The sequence below is a fragment of the Bos javanicus genome, chromosome 4, assembly GCF_032452875.1.
Source record: "Bos javanicus breed banteng chromosome 4, ARS-OSU_banteng_1.0, whole genome shotgun sequence".
NCBI classification, from domain to species: domain Eukaryota; kingdom Metazoa; phylum Chordata; class Mammalia; order Artiodactyla; family Bovidae; genus Bos; species Bos javanicus.
This window is the reverse complement of record NC_083871.1, coordinates 108,161,289-108,182,071: the sequence shown is the minus strand read 5'-3', so window position 1 is coordinate 108,182,071 and position 20,783 is coordinate 108,161,289. Positions and strand designations below refer to the sequence as shown.

At 38.9% G+C, this 20,783-nt stretch overlaps 1 protein-coding gene across 1 annotated transcript; it reads right to left on the bottom strand.

The window, feature by feature from the left end:
* Window positions 1-19,226: 19,226 nt before the first annotated feature.
* LOC133246875 (olfactory receptor 2A2-like) lies at window positions 19,227-20,159 on the bottom strand. Its single transcript, XM_061415452.1, has one exon. It carries the CDS (start codon window positions 20,157-20,159, stop codon window positions 19,227-19,229), a length of 933 nt encoding a protein of 310 aa, XP_061271436.1.
* Between the last annotated feature and the right edge of the window lie 624 nt (window positions 20,160-20,783).

The following is a 20,783-nucleotide window of genomic DNA, read 5'->3' as shown; positions in this document are numbered from 1 at the left end:
GGAAGGACTGATGTTGAAGCTGAAACTCCAATACTTTGGCCACCTCATGCGAAGAGTTGACTCATTGGAAACAACCCTGATGCTAGGCGGAATTGGGGGCAGGAGGAGAAGGGGACGACAGAGGATGAGATGGCTGGATGGCATCACTGACTCGATGGACATGAGTTTGAGTAAACTCTGGGAGTTGGTGATGGACAGGGAGGCCTGGCTTGCTGTGATTCATGGGGTTGCAAAGAGTCAGACACGACTGAGCAACTGAACTGAGAGGAAGTTGTTAGAAATACTGTGCCTTACTGTAACATTACAAAGGTAGGATTACCCTGATTTTCCTTATGCATTTGGTAATACTTAACAATGATTTATTTTAATTTCAACCATTACAAAATAGAGAAATATCTTTTGCAGTAGGGACATTTTACCATATTTTTACCAGCTAGAACTTTTCCCCCAAATTGGTAAGTGACAATGGCAGTCACATTTGTGTGAGGATCACAAAGGGTTATCCTCAGAGGAGGACAACCATCCCTGGACAGTAACACTGGACAACAAATCACGATAAGCTAACCTGGTACTTATACCAGCTTCTCTGCTACAAAAGAAATACTAATGGGATCTTTATCACGAAGCTAGAGGATTTCTCCCTGTTCTTTACTAACGCCTCCCCACTGGGCAGCAAAGAAAGGAGCCCCATTGTTCTCACTTCCTGGCAGGAGGACATTTCCAGGAGCAGACAGTCCTTAGCAGAGGAAGAAAAGAAAGAAAGTGGAAGACAAGTCACACAACACCTCTGGCTTCATCATTTGGTAGGAGAGGCATCAGCTCTAGCTGGCTCTTCTGCCCCTTTTTGTTTGATACCAAGACTCAGGGACATTGAGTTTCACCAGCCCCTTCCTATAAGCAGGACCAGGGAGGCACTCTGATCAGAGGAGTAAGAAACCTACATTTAGACAGCATGAGAATCAGAGGTTATTTTGAGGTCCCAGGCACAGTACAAGGGTCTTCATGAAGGTGGTTTTTCCTTCTTCCTAAACCTGATAATTGTTTCCCGTCTTCTGTCCTGCTCTTCTGTACCTGGTAACCATTGTAAAAATAATAATTTGTACAAAGGGGTTGTGGTACTATTGCTGGAATTAATTAAATTGGGATTAAATTTACAGGAAACTCACAGAGATGGAAATGGTTGGAGCTGAGTTGCCTGCTCCCTGAAGCGAGTACAAGGATGATAAGTCCCAGACACCTTTTCCGTACTGACGGAGGAAACAGAATTCAGGAGTCTCTAGGTCTGAGTGCTTTAGAGTCTGATCACCTAAAACCAACCCATTCCCCAGACAGAGTCCTATGGAGCTCAGGGAACAATTACTATGTCTCTTTTTACCTTTCTCCATTTTTCCCACAAAGTAGTACAAACACTCCCTTCCCTCTGGGTCTCCTGATGTGTTATCTAAAAGAGTTTGTGTGTCTGTGTGTTTTTGCCCCTGCTTATGCAGGAGAAAATCTCAAGAAAAATGGCAGAGATCTCCATATTCAAGAGAATCTTGCTATAAAAAATTTTAACAGATAAGTCATACTCTATTGATTATGTCCCATAGTAGTCCCCAAGGATAGGAATGCAGTATGTACTTGACATTGATTCTGCTTCTATATCCTAATTTTAGAAAGATTCATAATGTAATAAATATGACTCCCATGGACCTTATTAAAGTAGCCCCTCAGAGAACTCTCTCTCTCTCAGGGAGTGAACAATCTCTGTCTGCTGAAAAGTGCTCATGTGTAATAATTATAGAAATTTTCCATTGCAAATACTAATCATTACTTGGGAAGCTTTGGAGATGGAATCCTATGGCCTCAGTGCTTTCCTGCTTTAATCTACATTTTAAGTATGTGTCCATTTTGAAACACTTTTTCCAAAAATATATGTTCTGCATTTACAGAGGCCACTGTCCCTTTCTGTTGTAAACACATCATTGTAAGCACTGACTTTAGATGAGACATGGCTTTGCCTGCACCTAGGAATCCAGAGACAACACAAAACGTGATGACTCAGATCCCTTAAATTCATGAGTATTTGCATTGATTTGGCCTTTAATGTTCCCCGAAAGTATACTGTATTTCGCTGGTCTTCTCTCAGATGACTTTTTCTCTTATTTTATTTAAGCTTCTATAAGTCCTTCCACGCATAGTCAGCTAGTAATTGAGAGTAACTGAGAACACAGAAACAAGAAGATGAGTTTGTACACTACTAACACATTAATTAATTAATCTTTGCATTTATCCCAACTTGCCTTCTCTTACTAAGGAGTCACAAGTTTTCTCCCTAGTGAAGGCCAGCCTCCAACTTATGCTATGAATTCAAACCCTCTCTCAAGAACTTCTCTCCAGCAATAAAATCTCTGTTCCTACCTGACTTGCACACAGTGGGTTAGAATGTGAAACTCTAAATTTTAAAGACACTAATTATGTGTTTACCCCACATCCAAGGTCAGGAGCAGTGGCTGTGCTTCACTGGACTGGCCTTGAGGAGATAGTCCACGTCCAAGGTCAGAGAAACCCCAGTGAGATGGTAGGTGCTTGAGTGACAGTGAAGAGATAGCCAGCAACTAAGGGCAAAGGAGAAGCCCCAGCAAGATGGTAGGAGGGGCGAATTCACGTTTAGAATCAAACCCCCTCCCGCCAGAGACGCTAAGAGGGCTCAAACCAACTTTGTGTGTGCCAGGGCCCAGGGATTCCACAGAGACTGAGACAGAACTGTGTTTGAGTGTCTCCTGTGGAGGTATGGGTCAGTAGTGGACTGCCACAGGGACAGGGGCTGTAGGTGCAGCAGATTTGGGTATGGCATAAGCCCTCTTGGAGGAGGTCGCCATTAAACCCAACATAAAGCTACCAGAACTTAAACAGGACTGGGAAAAAGACTCTTGGAGGGCATAAGCAGAACCTTGTGCACCAGGACCCAGAAGAAGGGAGCAGTCACCCCATGGGAGACTGACCCATACTTGCCTGTGAGTGTCCAGAAGTCTCCAGAGGAGACGTGGGTCCATGGTGGCCTGCTGCAGGATTGGCGGTAGTGAGTGTAGCAGTACATACATGGGATGTTTTGAAGGAGGTCACCATTATCTTCATTACTTCCGCCATAGTTTGGCCCCAGGGAAATAGCAGGGCTGTGGTCCGTGTGATTAGATTGACTAATTTTCTATGATTATGGTTTCAGTGTGTCTGCCCTCTGATACCTCTCAGACACACTGAAAACATAATCACAGAAAATTAGTCAATCTACAGCCTTGTCTAACTCAGTGAAACTAAGCCATGCCATGTGGGGCCACAAAAGACGAGCGGGTCATGGTGGAGAGGTCTGACAGAATGTGGTCCACTGGAGAAGGGAATGGCAAACCTCTTCAGTATTCTTGCCTTGAGAACCCCATGAACAGTATGAAAAGGCAAAATGACAGGATACTGAAAGAGGAACTCCCCAGGTCGGTAGGTGCCCAATATGCTACTGCAGATCAGTGGAGAAATAACTCCAGAAAGAATGAAGAGACAGAGCCAAAGTAAAAACAATACCCAGTTATGGGTGTGACTGGTGATAGAAGCAAGGTCCGATGCTGTAAAGAGGAATATTGCATAGGAACCTGGAATGTTAGGTCCATGAATCAAGGCAAATTGGAAGTGGTCAAAGACGAGATGGCAAGAGTGAACATTGACATTCTAGGAATCAGCGAACTAAAATGGACTGGAATGGGTGAATTTAACTCAGATGACCATTATATCTACTACTGCGGGCAGGAATCCCTTAGAAGAAATGGAGTAGCCATCATGGTCAACAAGAGTCTGAAATGGAGTACCTAGATGCAATCTCAAAAATGACAGAATGATCTCTGTTCGTTTCCAAGGCAAATCATTCAATATCACAGTAATCCAAGTGTATGCCTGACCACTAATGCTGAAGAAGCTGAAGTTGAATGGTTCTATGAAGACCTACAAGATCATTTAGAACTAACACCCAAAAAAGATGTCCTTTTCATAATAAGGGACTGGAATGCAAAAGTAGGAAGCCAAGAAATACCTGGAGTAACAGGCAAATTTGGCCTTGAAGAATGAGGGCCTACAGAATGAAGCAGGGCAAAGGCTAATAGAGTTTTGCCAAGAGAATGCACTGGTCATAGCAAACACCCTCTTCCAAAAACACAAGAGAAGACACTACACATGGACATCACCAGATGGTCAACACTGAAATCAGATTGATTATATTCTTTGCAGCCAAAGATGGAGAAGCTCTATACAGTCAGCAAAAACAAGACCAGGAGCTGATTGTGGATCAGATCATGAACTCCTTATTGACAAATTCAGACTTAAGTTGAAGAAAGTAGGGAAAACCACTAGACCATTCAGGTATGACCTAAATCAAATCCCTTATGATTTACAGTGGAAGTGAGAAATAGATTTAAGGGCCTAGATCTGATAGATAGAGTGCCTGATGAACTATGGATGGAGGTTTGTGACATTGTACAGGAGACAGGGGTCAAGACCATCCCCAAGGGGGAAAAAAACACAAAAAAGCAAAATGGCTGTCTGGGGAGGACTTACAAATAGCTGTGAAAAGAAGAGAAGCAAAAAGCAAAGGAGAAAAGGAAAGATATAGGCATCTGAATGCAGAGTTCCAAAGAATAGCAAGCAGAGATAAGAAAGTCTTCCTGAGCAATCAATGCAAAGAAATGGAGGAAAACAACAGAATGGGAAAGACTAGAGATCTCTTCAAGAAAATTAGAGATACCAAGGGAACATTTCATGCAAAGATGGACTGGATAAAGGTTAGAAATGGTATGGACCTAACAGAAGCTGAAGATATTAAGAAGAGGTGGCAAGAATACACAGAAGAACTATACAAAAAAGATCTTCATGACCCAGATAATCAGGATGGTGTGATCATTCGCCTAGAGCCAGACATCCTGGAATGTGAAGTCAAGTGGGCCTTAGAAAGCATCACTACGAACAAAGCTAAGGGAGGTGATGAAATTCCAGTTGACTATTTCAAATCCTGAAAGTTGATGCTGTGGAAGTGCCACACTCAATATGCCAGCAAATTTGGAAAACTCAGCAGTGGCCACAGGACTGGAAAAGGTCAGTTTTCCTTCCAATCCCAAAGAAAGGCAATGCCAAAGAATGCTCAAAGTACCGCACAATTGCACTCATCTCACATGCTAGAAAAGTAATGCTCAAAATTATCCAAGCCAGGCTTCAACAATACGTGAACCGTGAACTTCCAGATGTTGAAGGTGGATTTAGAAAAGGCCATAGAACAAGACATCAAATTGCTAATGTCTGCTGGATCATCAAAAGAGCAAGACAGTTCCAGAAAAAATATCTATTTCTGCTTTATTGACTGTGCCAAATCCTTGGACTGTGTGGATCACAAAAAACTGTGGAAAATTCTGAAAGAGATGGGAATACCAGACGACCTGACCTGCCTTTGAGAAACCTGTATGCAGTTCAGGAAGCAACAGTTAGAACTGGACATGGAACAACAGACTGGTTCCAAATAAGAAAAGGAGTATGTCAAGGCTGTATATTGTCACCCTGCTCATTTAATTTATATGCAGAGTACATCATGAGAAATGCTGGGCTGGAAGAAGCACAAGCTGGAATCAAGATTGCCAGGAGAAATATCAATAACCTCAGATATGCAGATGACACCACCCTTAGGGCAGAAAGTAAAGAAGAATTTAAGAGCCTCTTGAAAACCAAGATCATGGCATCCAGTCTCATCACTTCATGGCAAATAGATGAGAAACAGTGGCAGACTTTACTTTTCTGGGCTCCAAAATCACTGCAGATGGTGATTGCAGCCATGAAATTAAAAGATGGTTACTCCTTGGCAGGAAAATTATGACCAACCTAGACAGCATATTAAAAAGCAGAGAGATTACTTTGCCAACAAAGGTCCATCTAGTCAAGGCTATGGTTTTTCCAGTAGTCATGTATGGATGTCACAGTTGGACTGTGAAGAAAGCTAAGCATCGAAGAACTGATGCTTTTGAACTGTGGTGTTGGAGAAGACTCTTGAGAGTCCCTTGGACAGCAAGGAGATCCAACCAGTCCATTCTAAAGGAGATCAGTCCTGGATATTCATTGGGAGAACTGATGTTGAAGCTGAAACTCCAATACTTTGGCCACCTGATGCAAAGAGCTGACTCATATGAAAAGACCCTGATGCTGGGAAAGATTGAAGGTGGGAGGAGAAGGGGATGACAGAGGATGAGATGGTTGGATGGCATCACCTACTCAATGGGCATGAGTTTGAGTAAACTCCAGGAGTTGGTGATAGACAGGGAGATCTGGTGTGCTGCCATCCATGGGGTTGCAAAGAGTTGGATATGAATGAGCTACTGAACTGAGATGAATTATCTATTTGCTAGATCCAAGGATCAGTTCTTAGTCATCATCTGACTTGCCTGCCTGTGACATTTACCGTATTCACTGGCGCGCATGCGCTCTCTCTCTCTCTCTCTCTTTCTCTCTCTCTCTCTCTCTCTCTCTGTGAAACATTTCTTCACTTGATTTTATAAAATTACACCACTCCCGTGGTCTTTATACCTTTCGTGTTGCTCCTTCTCAGACTCCTTTCCTGGACCTTTATGCCCCTCCTAGATCTAGGAACACTGGCATTGTTCAGGGTTTATGCTTTGTAGCTGTTTTCTACTCACTTTCTATAGCACCTCTTGAATTCCAGGCATTTCTACACATTCCATATGCTGATAACACATAAATTTATATCACAAGATTTCTTCTCAAATTCAGTTGTCCAAAATCAACGTTTATCTACTGTGCATCAGTGAATCAGCAGATCCTATGACCTCCCATTTCCTAGAGTAATTCCAATGCTCAAAAGCCACCTACAAGGAGCTGATTATAAGATTTTCTCTCATGTATTCCTCTCTCCTTTGTCAAGTGTCTGGTTTACAATGTACACCATTATTTACATATACATACATAGACAGCATATGAAAAAGCAGAGACATTACTTTGCCAACAAAGATCCGTCTAGTCAAGGCTATGGTTTTTCCAGTAGTCATGTATGGATGTCAGAGTTGGACTGTGAAGAAAGCTGAGCGCCGAAGAACTGATGCTTTTTAACTGTGGTGTTGGAGAAGACTCTTGAGAGTCCCTTTGACTGTAACAAGATCCAACCAGTCCATTCTGAAGGAGATCAGCCCTGGGTGTTCTTTGGAAGGAATGATGCTAAAGCTGAAACTCCAGTACTTTGGCCGCCTCATGCGAAGAGTTGACTCTTTGGAAAAGACTCTGATGCTGGGAGGGATTGGGGGCAGGAGGAAAAGGGGACGACAGAGGATGAGATGGCTGGATGGCATCACCAACTCGATGGATGTGGGTTTGGGTGAACTCCGGGAGTTGGTGATGGACAGGGAGGCCTGGCGTGCTGCAATTCATGGGGTCGCAGAGTTGGACACAACTGAGCGACTGAACTGAACTGAACTGAACATGTATGTATGTGTGTGTCTATATATATACACACACACATTTTAAAAAGTTTTATAAGCTTAATGTTTCTTATTATTTCTTACCTTCTTTATTTTGGTGATTGTACTTTACATACATTTTTTATTGCTAATAATAACTAAAAGAATTCATTTTCTTTTCCAATGTTTGTTGTAAAATTCAGACTAGATTGCACAATTTGTATTAGAATTTATGAGTACAGGATCTATGTTGTCCTTAAGTTCAAATCGAAACATCCAAGTTTATGCTGTAACTGTAACTTTCTGTCTATACATCATATGTATTTTGTTCCTGTAATCCTGTCTACTCCTCCCAGAGGCTTTAAGGATGCTCGTTTTTACTGTAGTTGCAGTTTGTTATTTTCTGTTACCACACATAGCTGGAATGATGATCAAGGGAGCAAGTTAAAACTCTACAGGGCTCATGTCTTATCAAGGGAGAAGCTTTTTCTTGGATGAACACCTATCAGATTTTTGCAAGCCTTTACTGTCTGGGTTTATTTTATTTTATTTTATTTTTAAACTTTACAAAATTGTATTAGTTTTGCCAAATATCAAAATGAATCCGCCACAGTTATACATGTGTTCCCCATCCTGAACCCTCCTCCCTCCTCCCTTCCCATACCATCCCTCTTGGTCGTCCCAGTGCACTAGCCCCAAGCATCCAGTATCGTGCATCGAACCTGTACTGGCAACTTGTTTCAATGCCATTCTCCCAAATCTTCCCACCCTCTCCCTCTCCCACAGAGTCCATAAGACTGGTCTATACATCAGTGTCTCTTTTGCTATCTCATACACAGGGTTATTGTTACCATCTTTCTAAATTCTATATATATGCGTTAGTATACTGTATTGGTGTTTTTCTTTCCGGCTTACTTCACTCTGTATAATAGGCTCCAGTTTCATCCACCTCATTAGAACTGATTCAAATGTATTCTTTTTAATGGCTGAGTAATACTCTTTTGTGTATATGAACCACAGCTTTCTTATCCATTCATCTACTGATGGACATCTAGGTTGCTTCCATGTCCTGGCTATTATAAACAGTGCTGCGATGAACATTGGGGTACATGTGTCTCTTTACCTTCTGGTTTCCTCAATGTGTATGCCCAGCAGTGGGATTGCTGGATCATAAGGCAGTTCTATTTCCAGGTTTTTAAGGAATCTCCACACTGTTCTCCATAGTGGCCGTACTAGTTTGCATTCCCACCAACAGTGTAAGAGGGTTCCCTGTTCTCCACACCCTCTCCAGCATTTATTGCTTGTAGACTTTTGGATCGCAGCCATTCTGATTGGTGTGAAATGGTACCTCATAGTGGTTTTGATTTGCATTTCTCCTATAAGGAGTGATGTTGAGCATCTTTTCATATGTTTGTTAGCCATCTGTATGTCTTCTTTGGAGAAATGTCTGTTTAGTTCTTTGGCCCATTTTTTGATTGGGTCATTTATTTTTCTGGAGTTGAGCTGTAGGAGTTGCTTGTATATTTTTGAGATTAGTTGTTTGTCAGTTGCTTCATTTGCTATTATTTTTTCCCATTCTGAAGGCTGCCTTTTCACCTTGCTAATAGTTTCCTTTGATGTGCAGAAGCTTTTAAGTTTAATTAGGTCCCCTTTGTTCATTTTTGCTTTTATTTCCAATATTCTGGGAGGCGGGTCATAGAGGATCCTGCTGTGATGTATGTCAGAGAGTGTTTTGCCTATGTTCTCCTCTAGGAGTTTTATAGTTTCTGGTCTTACGTTTAGATCTTTAATCCATTTTGAGTTTATTTTTGTGTATGGTGTTAGAAAGTGTCCTAGTTTCATTCTTTTACAAGTGGTTGACCAGATTTCCCAGCACCACTTGTTAAAGAGATTGTCTTTAATCCATTGTATATTCTTGCCTTCTTTGTCAAAGATAAGGTGTCCATATGTGCGTGGATTTATCCAGATGGCTTCACAGCTGAATTCTACCAAAAATTTAGAGAAGAGCTAACACCTATCCTGCTCAAACTCTTCCAGAAAATTGCAGAGAAAGGTAAACTTCCAAACTCATTCTATGAGGCCACCATCACCCTAATACCAAAACCTGACAAAGATCCCACAAAAAAAAGAAAACTACAGGCCAATATCACTGATGAACATAGATGCAAAAATCCTTAACAAAATTCTAGCAATCAGAATCCAACAACACATTAAAAAGATCATACACCATGACCAAGTGGGCTTTATCCCAGGGATGCAAGGATTCTGCAATATCCACAAATCATTCAATCTAATACACCACATTAACAAATTGAAAAATAAAAACCATATGATTATCTCAATAGATGCAGAGAAAGCCTCTGACAAAATTCAACATCCATTTATGATAAAAACTGTCCAGAAAGCAGGAATAGAGGGAACATACTTCAACATAATAAAAGCTATATATGACAAACCCACAGCAAACATTATCCTCAATGGAGAAAAAATGAAAGCATTTCCTCTAAAGTCAGGAACAAGACAAGGGTGCCCACTTTCACCATTACTATTCAACATAGTTTTGGAAGTTTTGGCCACAGCAATCAGAGCAGAAAAAGAAATAAAAGGCATCCAAATTGGAAAAGAAGAAGTAAAACTCTCACTATTTGCAGATGACATGATCCTCTACATAGAAAACCCTAAAGACTCCACCAGAAAATTACTAGAAGTAATCAATGACTATAGTAAAGTTGCAGGATATAAAGTCAACACACAGAAATCCCTTGCATTCCTATACACTAATAATGAGAAAACAGAAAGAGAAATTAAGGAAACAATTTCATTCACCATTGCAACGGGAAGAATAAAATACTTAGGAATATATCTACCTAAAGAAACTAAAGACCTATATATAGAAAACTATAAAACACTGGTGAAAGAAATCAAAGAGGACACTAATAGATGGAGAAATATACCATGTTCATGGATTGGAAGAATCAATATAGTGAAAATGAGTATACTACCCAAAGCAATTTATAGATTCAATGCGATCCCCATCAAGCTACCAACGGTATTCTTCACAGAGCTAGAACAAATAATTTCACAATTTGTATGGAAATACAAAAAACCTCGAATAGCCAAAGCTATCTTGAGAAAGAAGTATGGAACTGGAGGAATCAACCTACCTGACTCCAGGCTCTACTACAAAGCCGCAGTTATCAAGACAGTATGGTACTGGCACAAAGACAGAAATATAGATCAATGGAACTTTCCAGGTTTAGAAAAACATGACTTTAACAAATTTTGTCAGTGTTTCTTTTGCTCTTCTGTAGCAGATGATTTTTGGAAATCTTTACTCTGATATTCCTATTGACTAAAAGTGTTTTTTGAAATGAAAGTATATATTCTGTCTATTCAGAGACAGCATAAACTATATTTACATTATATAAGCTTTGATAAATTTTAAGACTCTTTTCCAGATTTTCACCTGACAAACTCCTACCTTTATAGGAGCCTGGAAAGTAGGTTCTGTGGTTCAGAAGACTTCTTACATTTCAGGTCAAATGTCCCCTTCTTAATGATTACGCCACAAATGTTGGAAAGATTTAGCAAAGAGGAGTTGTCTTTTTGCTCTGTTGAATTCAATTTGCTCATCATTAGCATGGTTTGTGGATTGAAGAACATACACACATACACACATGCACAGTCTTTGTCCACAAAATGGTTTTCATTAATTTTTAAGGTGAATTTTGATCATCTGCTCCTTTTAGAGTATCTCAGAGATATGTAGGCTTGGGGGACTGGATTTCTGATAAGGACTTATAATAAGGAATTCTGACATGATTTATTGTGATATCTTAAAATACTAGTGGTACTGGAAATATAGTAAGATATTTTTGTGTAATTACTGAAATATGATCTTATTTTCTGGAAGATCTCATTTTGAAGATTTACAATTATGAAAAAGAAATCTCTTCCCTATCTTGAAAAAAATGTACTATCTGTTATTTTTCATTTCATGGTGGAAATTTTCCAATACTATATTTGATAAGTGACTTCCATATGTCATTTCTTGGCACACTTTAAACTGACAATTATTTCTTAAAGCTCTTACCGAAAGTTTCAGTTTTCTAGTGATGCCATAGTAAAGTACTACCCTGGTGATCAGAGGCTAGTATGTTGCTTGGACGTAGAGAACACCTAGAAAAGCCACATGTCCAAGGTTGTGAAACATTATCAACCTACAAAATACATGGTAATAAAACCAGCAAATTGTGTAGGCCAAATGTGGAGATAGAAAATACGTTCCAAACAAAGGATCAAGATAAAGTTCCAGAACTAAGTGAAGTGGAAATAAGCAATCTACCCAAGAAACAGTTCAAGGTGATGATTGTAAGATGTTCAAAGACTTTAGGAAATGATTGGATGAATAGAGTGAGAAGTTTAAAGTTCTTATCAAGGAGTTTAAGAAAATGTATAAAAAAACAATTAGAAGAAGAAAAAGAAAGAACTGGGATGTAAATACCTTAGAAACAATCAAGATTAGATGACACAGGTAATGGATCAGCAAGATGAAAGACAGATTAGTGGAAATTGCTGAAGCTGTACAGAGAAGAGATGAACAAACATAAATGGGAACAGAATAAGAGACCATGGGGTCAGCATTAACAGTACTAACATTTGCATTATAGAGGGTCCCAGAAGGAGACAGGAGAAAGGTGAAGAAAAAGTATTTACAAATATAATAGCTGAAAACTTTATGAACCTGGGAAAGGAAATACAGATACCGGTTCAGGAAGCACAGAGAGTGCCAAGGAGAATTAACCCAAAGTGGACTACAATCAAGACTTGTGAAATTGTAAGATGCTGATGAGAAACTGAAGGTGACACAAACTGGTGGAAAGATATACTGTATCATGGATTGGAAGAAATAATATTGATAAAATGCCCATACTAGTTAAGACAATCCATAGATTCAATGTAATAACTATCAAAATACCAATGGAATTTTTCATGGAACTAGAAGAAATAACTCTAAAATTAGTATGGAAATACAAAAGATTCCAATAACTAAGGCAATCTTAAGAAAGAAGAACAAAGCTATAGGTATCACAGCCCTGATTTCAAACTATATGACAAAGCTACAGTAATGAAAATAGCATAGCAGTGGCACAAAAAGCGACACACACTTCCATGGAACAGAACAGAAAGTTCAGAAATAAACCCACAGTTATATGGGCCATTAATTATGTCAAAGAAGGCAAGATTATACAATGGGGAAAAGACAGTTTCATCTATAAATGGTGGTGGGAAAGCCAGAAAGCTACATGCAAAAGAATCAAACCTGACTATTCTCTAGAACCATATACAAAAATAAATTTTAAATGACCTAGATAATTAAATAGGAGACCTAAAAATACAAAGCTCCTAGAAGAGAGTAGAGGCAGAATACACTCTGGCATAAATCATAGCAATAGTTTTCTTTAAGAACTGTCCCCTAATATAATTGAAATATAAGCAAAAATAAATGAGACCATATTAAACTTAAAAGCTTTCATACAGAAAAGGAAATCATGGACAAAATAACAACAACAAAAAAACTATGGAATGGAATAAAAAGTTTATAAATAACATGACCAGTAAGAAACTAATATCCAAACCTCTATTGATGGGATTTTTCAAGAAAGATTACTGGAGTATTGGAGTCGTTTGCCATTTCCTCCTCCAGGGGATCTCCTCAACGTGGGGATTGAACCCACGTCTCCTGTGTCTCTTGCAGGCAGATTCTTTACCTGCTGAGGCATCAGGGGAGCCCCAAATATCAGCTCACTCAACTCAATATGAAAAAAATGAACAATCAAATGAAAAAAAAATTGTGAGAAGACCTGAACAGATATTTTAAAAATGAAAATATACAAATGGCTAATAGGTACCTGAAAAGGGGCTCATTATCACACTGATTATTGGAGAAATACAAATAAAAATCACAAAGTGATATCACCTCACATCTGTTGACATCACATTATCAGAGACAAGAAATAATAAATGTTGATGAGGACCTAGAGAAAAGGGAATGCGTGTTCACTATGGTGGGAATGTAAATTGTTCAGCCACTATGGAAACTATACAGAAATTTCTCAAAAAATTGAAAAAAGAACTACCATATTGACCAGCATTTCTACTCCTGGGTATTCACCACCCCCCTTCCCCCCCCCAAAAAATGACTAATTAGAAAAGATACATCCACCTCTATATTCATTGAAGCATTATTTACAATAGGCAAGATACTTAAGCAACCTTAAGTATTTCAATCTTAAGATATTCCATCAATAAATTAATGTGTAAAGTAGATGTTGTATCTGTGAATGTGTATTTACATGTATGAATGAGAGAATATTACTTAGCCATGTAAAAGAATGAAATCTTTAGATTTCAGCATCATGGATGGACCCAGTGTTATTAAGCTTAGTGAAATAAGTCCAACAGAGAAGGACAAAGAGTAATGATTTTACTTATATGTGGAATCAAAAATGAACAAACATATAAAAAAACAGAAATAGAGATACAGATACAGGGAACAAACAGGAGGGTGCTAGAGGGGGAAAGAGGGAAGAGCAGAAAAAGAAATAGGTGAAGGAAATTAGGAAGTGCAGACTTCCAATTGCAAAATAAGTAAACTGGAGTATGAAATGAACAGTGTGGGATTTATAGTTAATACCTACATAATATAGTTTTATAGTGATAAATTTTAACTGGACTTATCATGGTAATCAATTTGAGATGTACAGAAATATCTATGTTGTGTAGCAGGAACTAACATAGTGTTATCGGTCAATTATATAAAAAAACAAACAAACAGACTCAAAGAAAAGGAGATCAGGTTGTGGTTATCAGATACAGTGGGATTGAGACTAGAGAAACTGGATGATGGCAGTCAAGATTTATAAACTTCCACTTATAAGATTAATAAGTACCAGGAATGTGATGTACAACAGAATAAATATTACACCATTGTTATATATTAAATATGAAAGTTTTACAGGGAGAAAATGCTGAGTTTCCAGCACTAGAAAACAAATCTCTTTCTATAATTTTGTGTCTATATGAAATGTTAAATGTTTACTAAACTTGTGATAAAATCACATGTATGAAAGTCAAATCATTATGCTCTATATCTTAAATTTAAACACTGCTGTATGTCAATTATATCAGAATAAAACTGGAAAACATAAAGTTAAAAAATACGATGGAGCAAAAGCAAAATTTGAGGAAATTATTTGAGTATTTCCAAGCACAATAAAAGTTATTTTTCATGAATAGAAAAAGCTCTCCAAATCACAGGCAGGGTATGTGGAACTAAAATGTCATTTGGACATATTATAGTCACACTTCTAAAAACCAAAAATAAAATATTCTAAAAAATGAGAGAAAATATTTATACCCATTATCATTAGTAAGCATTTCTTTTGGATGGAAAAAATGTTTGTTTTATTTAATGTTTCTTACCAGGCAATGAACACTTAATTTTGGTTTTATTTTTTGCCCACTCTGGATCCTTGAGATTTGGCCCATTTAATAATTCTCACTTGGATTTATTTGCCAGCAAATATATGGCTTCCTGGGTGGAGACAGTAGTGAATAGCCTGCCTGCCAATGCAGGAGACTTAAGAGACCCAGATTCAATCCCTAGGTCAGGAAGATCCCATGGAGGATGGCACAGCAACCCACTCCAGTATTCTTGTCAGGAGAATCCCATGGACAGAGGAGCTTGGTGGGCTATGGTCCATGGGGTTGCAAAGAGTCAGACATGGCTGAAGTGACTTAGCATGCACATACGCATAGGTAAATTTAGACTAATTTCCTTTCAGTTCACATCAATTCACCTTTTCTTTGTTTTCAGATATAGATTTAACTACTAATATCGTGTAAGTTAATAATAAGTGATATAAGAGTATCCTTCAGTCTACCATGATTCTGCACTTCACAGTAGATGAGTTATTTGTGGCCTTGCTCTTGGGATTACTGTTTTAAACATTCAGTGTTAAGCCTTGCTTCAGGGTGAACCACAGAGATACACAGCTATCCACTCCTCTTTCCTCCTAAACACAAAATGACAACCCTAAACTGAAAGTCAAAAGCTCTTCATCATAAAAAATTGATATGATGCATTTAATTAAATTTGAAAACTGTTGCAATATGTAGAGATATGGAATGGAGGAAAATATTTATAACTGATATGACTATAAGGGTTTCATATCCAAAATGGAAAAACAACTCATACGATTCAACATGAATTTTTTTTAAAGCAATGAAGAAATGGGAAGAAGACCTAAATACACATTTCTCTAAAAAACACATACAGATGGCCAACGGACACACAAAAACATGCTCAATATTGCTAATTACTGGAGAAATGCAAATCAAACCACAGTGAGGAACCACCTCCCACCAGATGGAAGGGCTATCATTGAAAAGTCTACAAATAACAAATGCTCAATAGGGTATGGAGAAAAGGGAATGATGCTACAGTGTTGGTGAGAATGTAAGTTAGTACAGCCCTGTGGAAAACAGTATGGAAGTTCCTCAGAAAACTAACAAAAGAAGTGTCATCTGATCCAGCAATTCCACTCCTGGGAATGTATCTGGACAAAACAATAATTTAAAAAATCCACGCGCCCCTATTTTCACAATACCACTACTCAAAATAGCCAGGACATGGAAACAACCTAAATCCATCAACAGATTAATGGATAAAGAAGATGTGGCACATATATACAATGGTATCAGTTCAGTTCAGTCCCTCAGTCGTGTCTGACTCTTGGCGACCCCATGAATCGCAGCACGCAAGGCTTCCTTGTCCATCATGAACACCTGGAGATCACTCAAACTCACATCCATAGAGTCAGTGATGCCATCCAGCCATCCCAACCTTTGTCATCCCCTTCTCCTCCTGCCCCCAATCCCTCCCAGCATCAGAGTCTTTTCCAGTGAGTCAACTCTTCGCATGAGGTGGCCAAAGAACTGGAATTTCAGCTTCAGCATCATTCCTTCCAAAGAACACCCAGGGCTGATATCCTTTAAAATGGACTGGTTGGATCTCCTTGCAGTCCAAGGAACTCTCAAGAGTCTTCTCCAACACCACAGTTCAAAAGCATCAATTCTTCGGCACTCAGCTTTCTTCACATTCCAACTCTAATATCCATACATGACTACTGGAAAAACCATAGCCTTGACTAGATGGACCTTTGTTGGCAAAGGAATATGCAGCAATAAATAGAATGAAATAATGCCATTTGTAGCAACATGGACGGACTTGGAGATTATCATACTAAGTGAAGTAAGTCAGAAAGAGAAAAACAAATACAATACAGTCTCACTTATATGTGGAATCTAAAATAGGGCACAAATGAAACAAACTACAAAACAGAAACAGGCTCTCAGATATAGAAAAAAGATTTATGGTTGCCGAGGGGAAGAAGGATGGGGGAAGGATGAGGTGGGATTTGGGGGTTAGCAGTTGAAAACTATTGTATATAGAATGGATAAACAACAAGGTCTTACTGTATAGTGCAGGGAACTGTATTCAATATTGCATGGTAAACCATAATGGAAAAGATAGAAAAAAGAGTGTACATATATATATACATATGTGTGACTGAATCACCTTTCTGTACAGTAGAAACACATTGTAAATAAATTATACATCAATTAAAAATTGATAATAGAAACGAATAGTGATCAAAAGACAAATTCTTGCTCTGTGAAAGACACTGGTAAGAATATAAAAACTCAAGCTGTAGAATGGAGGAAAATCTTTGTGCATATAGCAACAATAATTTGATTCTGAAATATACAAAGAACTCTTAAAACAAAATAGTAAGAAAACAAGCAACTCTATTTAAAAATGAGCCAAAAATCCTAACAGGCATCTTTCAAAGACAGACAGACAGATGGTAAATAACAGATGAAAAGACACTCCATATCTCTGTCATCAGGAAAACACAAAGTGAAACAATGAAATATTATTATGCACTTAATAGAATGGCTAAAATCCAGAAAACTGACAGCACCCAATAATGACTAGTGTGTGAATCAATAGGAACTTTCATATATTGCTGAAGAAAATTCATTTTCATTCAAGAAAATCATATAGTCACTTTGAAATTTTCACATTTTCTCAAAAAACGAAGCTTCCTCTTAACAACAGGATCTACCAATGGCACTGCCTGGTATGTATCCAAAGGATTTGAAATTTATGTCAACACAAAAACCTGCACAGAGATGTTTATTCATAATTGCCTAAATCTGAAAGTAATCAAGATGTTGTTTGGTAGGTAAATGGATAAATAAAACATGGTGCATTCAGACAAAGGAAATATATTCTGCATGAAAATGAAATGAACTATCAAGCAAAAATAAAGACAGAGGAAACAGATGCGTGCAGTTGAGTGAAGGGAACCAATATGAAAAAAATTACATATTTTTCCTACCATATGATATTCGGGAAAGCCAAAACTATGGAGGGAATTGGGCTTCTCTGATGTCTCAGATGGTAAAGAATTTGCCTGCAATGCAGGAGACCCAGGTTTGATACTTAGGCTGGGAAGATTCCCTAGAGAAGGGAATGGCTACCTACTCGAGCATTCTTGCCTGGAGAATTCCATGCACAGAGGAGGCTGGTGGGCTATAGTTCATGGGGTCACAAAGAATGGAACATGATTGAGTGACTACCTTTTTTCTTCTTTTCTGGAGGGAATTAAGCGATGAGTAGTTGCCAGAGATTTGCAAGAAGGGAAGAAGGAAGAGGTAATCGTTTAGGGCAGTGAAAATACTGTGTATGATAATATAATGGTGGATGTACATACCTGTACACCCATGCAAACACACAGAACATACAACACCTTGAGTGAGCTCAAATGTACATTATGGACTTTGGGTGATGATGATGTGCTGATATAGGTGTGTGAATAACAAATGTGCCACTCTGAAGGGGGATATTGATAACAGGGGAGGCTATACATGTTTGGATGCAGAGTGCTATACAGGGTGTCTGCAATTTCCACTCAATTTTGCAGTGACTCTGGAATTGCTCTAAAAAGTAAAGTTTATTACATAACAATGAGGAAAAGATGTAAAGAGACATCTCACCAAGGAAGATATACAGATAGCAAGGAAACAACTGCTGAAAAACTCAACATTACATGTCATCAAGGAATTTCATTTGAAAACAAGAATGAGATACCAGTTCAGATTTATGAGAACTGTGAAAATCCAAAATATCCCTATACAGCTGTAGAAAGCTTGGTGCTTGCCATCTTTCTCAGAGATCCCAATCAGGAGTCCACACTGGCATTCCCATCGGTGCTCTGAGTCAGGCAAGACAACTAACAAATCCTCAAGCCATTCCCTGAAAACTCAAAAATAGTCTACATGATCCATTCTTCTTTTCCCCCTTTGAGGGAGTGTTGGGAGTTGGAGATCTTCTCCTGATATTGACAAACTTGCCTGAATGCTTACTTTATTTCTTCTTGGCATTGTGTTTTTCTGGGGTTTTGCTACCTATTATCTGATTTCCAGTGTTTTCACAAAGGAAATTGTGTCTATATGTTCTTGTCTCCATGGAGGAATGGAGGCTTAGGGATTCCTATTCTTCCATCATGCTGATATTAGTGCTCTTCATTAAATCACGTCACCTTTCTGGGAATTTTGAGTTTTCTTGCACCAGCAATCACACCTCTGAAGGGAAAAGAATGCACTGAAGCAAAAATGGACCCTCCTTCACATTGTCCTCTTCTTCTGCAATACTCTGTGGAAGGCAGCCTTCACTTGAGCATTCCTTACACTGTAGACAAGAGGGTTCAGCAATGGGTTGAAAAGAGTATAAAACAGGAAAAGGATCTTCAGGTGTTCTTCTCGTTGACTGTTGTCGGGAACCATGTAAACAATCATGGCTAAGCCAAAGTAGAACCCAACCACACAGAGGTGGGAGGAGCAGGTGGAGAAGGCTTTCTTGCGGCCCTCCTTTGACTGGATCTTCAGGATAGCCCAGAGAATATGCATATAGGAGATCAACATCAGGAAAAGGGGCCCGACTAAGATAAGAATGCCATCAGCAAAGAGGAATATTTCATTGATCCAGATGTCACCACAGGCCAATTTGAGGACAGAGCGAATTTCACAAAAGAAGTGGTTCACCTTCTGGGGGCCACAGAAGGGTAATCTTAACAAGAGAATTACTTGGACCAGGGCCAGGTCAAATCCACACGCCCAGCAAGCAATGGCCAGAATGGAGCACACTCTCCAGTTCATGATGACCGTGTACTGGAGGGGATGGCAGATCGCCACATACCTGTCATAGGACATCGCCAACAAAATCAGACACTCAACAGAACCAAAACTCAATATGAGAAGCATCTGCAAATTGCATGGGACAAAGGAGATGGTTTTCTTGTGTTTTGCTAGATTTGCCAGCAGATTGGGCAAATTGCTGGAAGCATAGAATATGTCAATGAGGCCCAAGTGGGAAAGGAAGAAGTACATGGGGGAGTGCAGCCTGGGGTCAAACCAAATGAGTCTCAAGATCATGCCATTTGCCAGCAAGTTGAACGTATATAACAGGGAGAAGATACCAAAGAGGAGCAACTCCAGGTCTTCACTGAGCTGAAATCCCACCAGGATGAATTCTGTGATCTGTGATTGGTTGCCCTCCATTGTCAGTGACAGTCTGCAAATGACTGAAGTGTGATAGGAAAGTCAGGATTGGATAGCAATGAAAATAGAAGTTATTTATGTGAAGTGAATTCAGAGGAAGCTTGTGTTGTCCCTACCTCCCTGAAGTTTTTTTCTTCAAAATTTCTTTGCCTTTGTGTTTCTTAGTTTTTATTGTGAAAGTGAAGTCGCTCAGTTGTGTCTGACTCTTTGCAACCCCATGGACTGTAGCCCTGCAGGCTCCTCCGTCCATGGGATTTTCCAGGCATGAATACTGGAGTGGGCTGCTATTACAGATAAGTATTAGGGATTATAATCATACTAGTATATAGTATATAGGTTTCACTAATTTTTATTCATTTTTGGCTTATCACTTATTTTCTCCAAATGGACAGTGTATTAACTTTCTATAGAACACTTAAGACTAAAGTAAAGCCATATTCACATATTGACAATTTATTCCTAGACTCTTGGAAGAGTCCTTCCTCCTGCAACATTATTATATTGCATATATCATATATTTATATAATATATTAAACAAAGCTAGTGTGGTGATGGAAATATAGTTGAGATGTTAAAAATCCTAAAAGATGATGCTGTGAAAGTGCTGCACTCCACATGCCAGCA

Coding starts and splice junctions, on each gene's coding strand:
- LOC133246875 (XM_061415452.1), bottom strand. CDS start 20,159: ATGGAGGGCAACCAATCACAGATCACAGAATTCATCCTGGTGGGATTT.